Source organism: Brachyhypopomus gauderio, chromosome 19 (assembly GCF_052324685.1).
Source record: "Brachyhypopomus gauderio isolate BG-103 chromosome 19, BGAUD_0.2, whole genome shotgun sequence".
NCBI lineage: Eukaryota > Metazoa > Chordata > Actinopteri > Gymnotiformes > Hypopomidae > Brachyhypopomus > Brachyhypopomus gauderio.
The window spans coordinates 13,936,813-13,946,257 of record NC_135229.1 but is presented as its reverse complement, the minus strand read 5'-3'; the positions used below and the strand labels follow the sequence as shown (position 1 = coordinate 13,946,257).

At 42.4% G+C, this 9,445-nt stretch overlaps 1 protein-coding gene across 3 annotated transcripts in view; it reads left to right on the top strand.

Moving 5' to 3' along the window:
- The first annotated feature begins 8,097 nt into the window (after nucleotides 1-8,097).
- Nucleotides 8,098-9,445, top strand: part of trpa1a (transient receptor potential cation channel, subfamily A, member 1a) — a 10,428-nt gene continuing 9,080 nt past the window's right edge. For all 3 annotated transcript variants that reach the window (XR_013122299.1, XM_076981362.1, XM_076981361.1), the window contains exons 1-4: nucleotides 8,098-8,199; nucleotides 8,349-8,499; nucleotides 8,906-9,081; nucleotides 9,186-9,293. Coding sequence is in view for 2 of the 3 variants with exons in the window: in XM_076981362.1 (XP_076837477.1) it covers nucleotides 8,152-8,199; nucleotides 8,349-8,499; nucleotides 8,906-9,081; nucleotides 9,186-9,293 (483 nt within the window). In the remaining variant the exon portion in view is untranslated. The remainder of the gene's footprint in view (nucleotides 8,200-8,348; nucleotides 8,500-8,905; nucleotides 9,082-9,185; nucleotides 9,294-9,445) is intronic.

The window sequence follows — 9,445 nt, the reverse complement described above, 5'->3', positions numbered from 1 at the left end:
TTGAGCTGTACATCACTAAGAGGAACTTGAGCACCAGATCACACACTACACACACACACACACACACACACACACACACACACACACACACACACACACACACACACACACACACACACACACACACACACACACACACTACAGATCACTACAGACAGCGTCCCGTACAGGGATCAGTGTGAATGATATGGGTATCTGTCGAACTAAAGTTTGCGTTTCTAAAGCGGTGGACACCACCCCACCTCGTGGAGATGTGCCTTCCAGAAGATCTCCCTCACACACGTTTGACACCTGATTCACTTCATCAGAGTTTTGAAGACCGTAGTGTTATTACTGGTGGAGTAATTCAAAACTCTGCAGGGCGGTAGATGGGTGGGGGTCTTTGCAAGCAAACGCCTGTTGTGTGTGACGCCCAGCCTCCCCCCTCACCCAAACAACGCCCAACGTCTTTCTCGCGACCGCGTCCCCGTCTTGTCTGTCCTCCTCGTCCTGCACAACGCGCTTTTAGGTCGGGACGCGCGCGCAGAGCGGACGGTTCTGCAGCACGGGCGCGTGCAGGGCGCGTGCAGGGCTGGGACGATCTCCTTGCTAAATATTGTAGATACCGAAACATCTCGAATATTCAAACTTCAGATACACTTCAGTTTTTCGTAAGCTTTTGAGAATGAAAAATGTAACTACACTTCATGCATGATAGTCTTACTTTGACAACCAGACTCCACAATTATAATGTGGCGTCCAATGCGTTTTACACATAAGCTGTGTTGAATTAAAGCTGCATAAAAAATTTTAACGCTACCACATGTATATATTTCAAGTAGGTTGTTTTTAATATATGTTGCAATTAGTAAACAGTTTAGAGTATCAGACGTTTAGTAATAATTAGTATAGCACATTTTCGTTCAGTAGACCTACTGGAAGAATAATTTAGGATAGTTTTTCATCTACCGATAATTCCAGTTATTCAGAAGCACAATAATATTATTGTTACAAGGTGAAAAAAGTAATATTTAAGGGTGCTTGAAAGAAAGTAGCTACCCTTCAGCACAGAGACAGGGGCACGATGATTCACAGGACTGGATATTAGGATACGCATCACCGGGAACAGGGCGGTTAATCGGGAGAGTGATTGGACAAAGGGCGTTTTATGGGAAAGAGGCCTGCTATATCAAAGTAAAGAGGCGATTTATGGCAAAGGGCGTTTTATGGGAAAGTCCGCGGACCGCAGCGTGACTACACTGGAGGTAGATGTCTAGGAACGGGACTGGGGACAACTGTGTGTGAGTGAGTGAATGATCTTGAGTGTCTCCCGCTCTCGGCTTCCTCAGTGCAAACCTGAAAACAACTCATTTAAGACCCTGTGCATGTGCACAGATATAGTGTCTTTTACGCTTTATTTATTTATTTCTGAGCCCATCATTAAGGTATTTTGGAGGATTCTTGAAATTGAAAGTTCAGCTGATTTTTAAGTTACATTGAAATGATACTACCAGTCTATTCTTTATATTTCTCTCGTGAATTCCCCTCTATCATCTAAGTTCCCATGTCGAAAAGCACATGTGTTTTGTTTTGGTTGTTTTCTCCATCTTTCTCTCTTGTCTTGTGAATCCGTTATTTAATCATGTTTCATTTCCGCCTAGTTGATATAAGCCCCCTGTTCTCCTATCTTAGTGCTTGATTCTTTATTTTGGTGAAGGGTTTTTGTGTATGTTTCTTCGGTGCTTATTGCGTCTGTCAGTAGTTCACTTGTGTTGGATTTCGAAAGCCCGAGTGTGTGTTTTCCTCCCGTTGTGCTGGGCTTGTGTTTGCTGTCTTCCCTTCGTTCTGTAACACGAGAATGGACCCGCAGAAAGAATGAGGTGAGCGAGTAGATCAATGAGGCTTCCTCTTCATTTGGACGTGTTCTCAACCACCGCCCTCAACCATCCGCCAAAGCCCAGGACTTCATCTGCGCATGCTCACAGTGTTTCATCTGTATCCGTCCTGAACCGAACACGGCGACGCCCCAGCAGCGGTTTCGCCAGCCCTCCCCTCTCCAGACGTCATCCCTCTGGGCCTGGTCCTCACCATCTCTGGGCCTGGTCCTCACCATCTCTGGGCCTGGTCCTCACCACCTACAGTCTCAGCTGCCCATACCGTGCAGCCTGAAGTTCTGGCCGCAACAGACACTGCAACAGAAGCCCAGTTCTTTGGGTCCAGGGTGGTGGGGGCTGTCCTGTGGCCAGCCAATCCTTGCCCGGCCCCTGCAGGAGGAGACTGCTGGTTCCGAGGGTGTCCAGGGGTCTCTCTGCCTGTGTGGACCCCCCCCCCCCCGTCTCTCAAGGTTCTCATGGTGCTGGACACCATGTGCTTTATTTTGGTTGTTTTCTCCACCCTTATCTTGTGAATGCACGCCTGTCTTTTTACCTGCGTATATAAACCTCTTGTTCTGTCTTGGTGGTCACTTTATTGTTTTGGAGAAGGTTTATTTTGCAAGTTTGCTAAAAAAAAAAAAAAAAAAGAAAGAAAATTCTCAGATTTCCTTCAAATTGATCTGACGTGCTGGCGCTCATCTGAACGCAGAGTGCCGGGTCGATGTTAGTGTAAATAACCTTCTCTGAATGTTCCTTTGCATTTATGGAAAAAACATTCTTCATAAACCTTCCAGTCAAGCAGAAAATAATTGAGGTTATTTGTCCACAGTTTCTGTGTAGGGCTTCAGATAATCTGACATCTTAAATGAAAGTGCTGTGTTGTTGTCTACAGGAGAGAGAGATGTGATCACTTTGCCAGTGCCCACATTTAAAGGGCATCTGTCATGGAAAGTGAATGTCTCTTGCTTTTTTGGATTGCTTTTTTGAAGTGAACAATTTCGATGTAATATGTAAATGCAAAAATTTTAAAACATGCCATTCAGTCCCTCTGTACATATTATGGGAACTTCACTGCAAAAACAGCTTGTTTTGAAAGGTCAGGAGAACAAACTCATTTACATATCCCTGCCCATTCAGCCTATAGCAGGTGTATTCTAGCTCTGAGGTCTTTTTGAATCATCCATAATACAGGGCAGCCAATCAGAACAGAACTAATTTATCTTATATCCATCTTAAAGGGACAGTAACAGAAACAGTGTGTTCAATTCTAAGGGATACAGAGATGTTTGGAAATAGTGATGTAAAAATGAATTATTTTGAATTATGAATTATTTTTGGTACATAAAGTACATAAGGCCATGCAAATGTGTAACTGAACATAAAGGAAAAACTATCAAATGATTATGGCATATAGGCCTTTTAAGCTGATATTTTCGATGCATGTATTTAATAAAGTTGTGAACAGCAACACACATATAGTCAAGGACAGGAAGTTCATATAACTTCATATGCTGCCTATACGTGTTCAAAAGGCTCCTTGAACAAGATACAGATTAGTATCAGATACTCTGGTTTCATGCTGGAGGGATACACGTAGCTAAAACATTTTCATTCTTAGTATGCAAGAAATATGTGTTGTGTTCCCACTTGAATTAGATGAATAACACCAGCATAGAATGAACAAATACAACTTTGATAAATGTAACAGCACCATGTGCTCAGTTGAAGGCAGTTCTTATTTGTTTTAATTTCTCTACTTTAGCACCCCCTAGAGGTTCAAACAACACAATACTTCCAATAAGCAACCCAAAGTCCTAATCTATTGAGCCTGTGCCTTCTGCCAATTGATCCCTGGGGCAGGATCCCTTGGGCAAGATTTATAGCCATAAACATAGATATTTCTGTAGAGTGTTTGCATGTATTGTTTATCATTGTCTGGATATCAATTTGTTTGTTTTAATCTGAGATGTAATGTTTGTTCAATACTTGAAACAAGTGTGATTGCTAAGCTTTTCAAAATACATTTCACGACTACCCTACAGGTCAATTAAAAGCAAATATATCTGGTAGCATCTACCAGTATATCCAGTTCCTCTGTGATTCACATGTTCTAGCAATGGACATTTTTAAGACCTGTCTTCTGTGCTGGTTCCACTAGTTAGGCAGCGAGGGGAGTGTGTGAGTGGAGGACGTTTAGTGGTCCATACGTTAGTCTGGGGTCTCATTAATGTCACTAATGTCATTTGAACAGATGCATCAGACAGATGGAGCAGCATTTGCAAACCAGCGCGGCCTGAGCTGCTACCACACACACGCATGAGCAGAAGAGCAGAGGATCCCAACACATCAGTCTGATCCTAACACATCTTACTGATCCTAACACATCATACTGATCCTAACACATCTTACTGATCCTAACACATCATACTGATTCTAACACATCAGTCTGATCCTAACACATCAGTCTGATCCCAACACATCTTACTGATCCTAACACATCATACTGATTCTAACACATCAGTCTGATCCTAACACATCAGTCTGATCCTAACACATCATACTGATCCTAACACATCAGTCTGATCCTAACACATCAGTCTGATCCTAACACATCATACTGATCCTAACACATCAGTCTGATCCTAACACATCATACTGATCCTAACACATCAGTCTGATCTTAACACATCAGTCTGATCCTAACACATCAGTCTGATCCTAACACATCAGTCTGATCCTAACACATCATACTGATTCTAACACATCAGTCTGATCCTAACACATCATACTGATCCTAACACATCAGTCTGATCCTAACACATCAGTCTGATCCTAACACATCATACTGATCCTAACACATCAGTCTGATCCTAACACATCAGTCTGATCCTAACACATCATACTGATCCTAACACATCAGTCTGATCCTAACACATCAGTCTGATCCTAACACATCAGTCTGATCCTAACACATCATACTGATCCTAACACACCAGTCTGATCCTAACACATCAGTCTGATGCTAACACATCAGTCTGATCCCAACACATCAGTCTGATCCTAACACATCATACTGATCCTAACACATCAGTCTGATCCTAACACATCAGTCTGATCCTAACACATCATACTGATCCCAACACATCAGTCTGATCCTGACACATCAGTCTGATACTAACACATCATACTGATCCTAACACATCAGTCTGATCCTAACACATCATACTGATTCTAACACATCAGTCTGATCCTAACACATCAGTCTGATCCCGACACATCAGTCTGATCCCAACACATCAGTCTGATCCCGACACATCAGTCTGATCCTAACACATCAGTCTGATCCCGACACATCATACTGATCCTAACACATCAGTCTGATCTTAACACATCATACTGATCCTAACACATCAGTCTGATCCTAACACATCATACTGATCCCAACACATCAGTCTGATCCCGACACATCATACTGATCCTAACACATCAGTCTGATCCTAACACATCAGTCTGATCCCGACACATCATACTGATCCTAACACATCAGTCTGATCCTAACACATCATACTGATCCTGACACATCAGTCTGATCCTAACACATCATACTGATCCTAACACATCAGTCTGATCCTAACACATCATAGTGATTCTAACACATCAGTCTGATCCTAACACATCAGTCTGATCCCGACACATCATACTGATCCTAACACATCAGTCTGATCCCGACACATCATACTGATCCTAAGACATCAGTCTGATCCTAACACATCAGTCTGATCCCGACACATCATACTGATCCTAAGACATCAGTCTGATCCTAACACATCAGTCTGATCCTAAGACATCATACTGATCCTAAGACATCAGTCTGATCCTAACACATCATACTGATCCTAACACATCATACTGATCCTAACACATCAGTCTGATCCTAACACATCATACTGATCCTAACACATCATACTGATCCTAACACATCAGTCTGATCCTAACACATCATACTGATCCCAACACATCAGTCTGATCCCAACACATCAGTCTGATCCTAACACACCATACTGATCCTAACACATAAGTCTGATCCTAACACATCAGTCTGATCCTAACACATTAGTCTGATCCTAACACATCATACTGATCCTAACACATCATGTTGATCCTAACAAGCATCATGCATGTTATTAACATATACTAGTGTTTTTCAATCCATCCCACATAAAGTATACCCAAAACACCTGAGATATGTATACACCTGAGATATGTATACACCTGAGACGCACTAATAGACAAATGAACAATATAAACACAAAAACTAAACCAAACTGCTTCACTAAACCAGTGTCATTCCCCCTCCAAGGCTCGTACTGGTTTTAGACACTGGTTTCGAACTGGTATTAGAGGTGTTCTTCATCCCTACTGATCATCCTGTGAAGCTCAGTCTGACGCCCCCTGCTGCATGATTAGGGTCATCACAAATCTGTTAAAAGGCTTTATATGTGTTTAGGGCGAGTTCTTCACAAGCATCAGCAGTAAGAGGGGAAACAGCTGCTCTGCGTTCGAGTGTAGTCAGTCAACACTGGGACAACGACATACACACAACATCCGCACTGACACGAAACACAGATTATCTGTAGATCTACTAATCACGCAGGCAGAAAATAACTTTGGACCAAACGACCTCTTCTCTGTGTCAGAGAGCAACAACTCTGAGAAAACAAACAAAAGTGTCTGCTAATGTTTCATCAATATATTAAAAACAAACATGTTAAAGCTATTTTCATGTGAATGTATACCTAGAAAGTTCATTTTAATTAATTAAAAGCAATAAATTGCTTTTCTTATGCTTATTCATAAACTGCCAGTACCCTGTTTGTTTTTATTAGACAAAAACCTTTTATTTACTTGTAGATGATGTGTAATGTTTAGATCATATTTAGAGATTCCTCTAGTAATAAATGTTAATGATACTTTTATTACTATGGCTGTAATTGCTAGCATCTTTGTTTTTATTATCAGACACTGTCTCCCATGGTAGCACCACAGATGCTTTTAGTGTTTGCAATAATAATATTTTTCAATTATGAATGTTCATATTTCCAAAATGTCTAACCAATAAATGATTTTTGCGGAGCGTAAATGACCTTTATGGTGAAAGCGTTTCAGCACTGAGTGGATTTTGAATTTGAGGTTTCTGGAAGTAGCAATCCCCTGAGGTTGTAAACTAACATGTTCGGGAACGAGAAAGGTAGGAACACTGAGCAGAAATATGGAGAATTATCTAGAACTATAAGGCACTGTGGATCTGGGGGTGACCAGGAAGTTCACCTGAAAACCCAGACCATAATAACCGAGAGCAACAGAGAACACAAACGTTTCCTCTTCCATTGGTACCGGAAGTTATGGACCCAGTCTAATGAATTGCAGAAATGATCAACTCTAGTTCAGAGGAGAATGAAATCCCTTGACTGACATCATTCCTGATATTCAGAAGTAATGCTTCCTTTATTCAGTTAGCTAAAAGAAAAAATGGGAAAAACCCAATAAGATACAGTTAAACCAAATCATTGGATTTCACAATCATATTATTGTTAAGATAAAACCTTATAAAATGTCAGCTGCTGTAACTCGATGATTCTTGACTTTCAAGTGCTTGTTTCGGCTTGACTGTAAGTCCCATTAGACCACAAGCAGAGCTGATGTATGAGTGCGCTGACAGCCTACAGACACAGTCTTCTGGCCAACACCCACAGTAATCTGATATCCATCCGGCATACACCTCACACTATATAAACTCTTACTCACTGACTCTAAGCCTTACACAAGCTGACATTACAGAATAGAGCATCAAACCAGGTAAGAATGGAAACATTTTACAATGCATTTTACAAAGCTTCTGCAACAACCTGATACTCATCAATGCTACATAGAAAGTTTCAGTATTGTAATGATGAGGATTACTCTGGAGATCGCAGTAAAAATGTAAAATGTTGTGCTTGATGATAATTCAAAGCGACTAAAGCCATGTGATTATCTATCTATCTAGTTCATTAATTAATTTATTATTGAACTTTAAAGTTGTTATCTACCTATATCTCTTAAAGTTTGCAGAAAAACTATAATCCATCCATCCATTGTGGGATTTAACAAAGCGCTTCTTAACTATATTATAACAATATATATATTGCTTGATTTGTGTTTTGTTTTTTGTCATCTTTCTGTGTATTTACAATGTGTGCAAAGCAGAGGAAATTCAACGTCTGTGTCCGGGTCAAAATATTGCCACGAATATCCGGGCATGACAGGCATGGACGGAGACAGCCAGATGTCCAGGAGCGTGTTTGAGGTTCACTTTACCCTCTGCCATTCGTGTTTCTGTCTACGTCCCAAATGGACTGAAGTTTGGTTCATTCTGCACCACACTTCAGCCGTCAGACCCCTGGGCCTCGTCTCACTGGTTTGGGGAGGTTGACCGATGGATGTTCTGCATTGCAGTGGGCTCTGGAGGGCAACGTCATGGCGCTGAAGAACCACCCCAAGGAGTTTGGGGCGCGGGACGAGAACGGGGCAACCCCACTGCACTACTCTGTCTCCAGAGGACACGTCTACGCCATTAAACACATCGCGCAGGTTGTCGGGCTGCACGGTGAGATCTTTCCGTTTCTCCCCAAATTACCTCCAGAGGAGAAAAGCGCCGTTGCTCTGTAACTAGATTACGGATATAAAGGACACATTTTGGGATATTGTATGTAATGCTTTGCATATGCCATGTGGAATACAGTCACACAATGTTCTAAATTACATTTAGAAATTACGTTCTAAAATGAATGTGATGGTTGTAGGTGTGTGTGAATTACTAAGTTTACTTAACTAGTTAAATGAGGTTATACTGGTGGGCCAGGGAGTGTCTGAAAAAGGATCCTAAGATCATCTACATCCACTGTACCAACCACAACCCTCACTATTCATCTCAACATTAACACTGACATTAACATGAAGCAGTCTCGGTCCTACGCGTGGGTGTGTGTGTGTGTGTGTGTGTGCGTGTGCAGAGCTGAACGCCACAGACGAGGACGGAAACACACCCCTCCACTGGGCTGTGCAGAGAGGACAGATGGAAGGCTGTGCGGTTCTACTGGACCTGGGCGCCGACCCCAACGTCCTCAACAAATCCGTCCTGTCCCCGCTGCACCTCGCCGTCAGCCTGAGACAAAACGACCTGGTCAAGGTGCCCCGCTCAATTCACAGCTACAGAAATAGAATCCGACGCGCGCTGTTCCGTGTCCCGCAGTTCATCCTCTGTGTCTCAACTGTGGGTTTTATTTTGTGCAGCGTCTCCTGTCCCACAACCGGACTGACGTGAACCTGGAGGACGATCTAGGGAACACGCCTCTCATCCTGGCTGCGTCTGTGGACAACCACGAGGCCCTCTGTATGCTGGTAAACAAACCCCAGGCTTCAGCTGTCTTCGTGGATAACTAAATGACCATGTTGACTGAACAGGCTCCACTGAGACCTTTTTTGTCTTTTCGAAACGATTGCAAGGACCTTCTTAGCCTGGAGCGGCTGAGAGCAGCGTTCTTCGTTTCCTC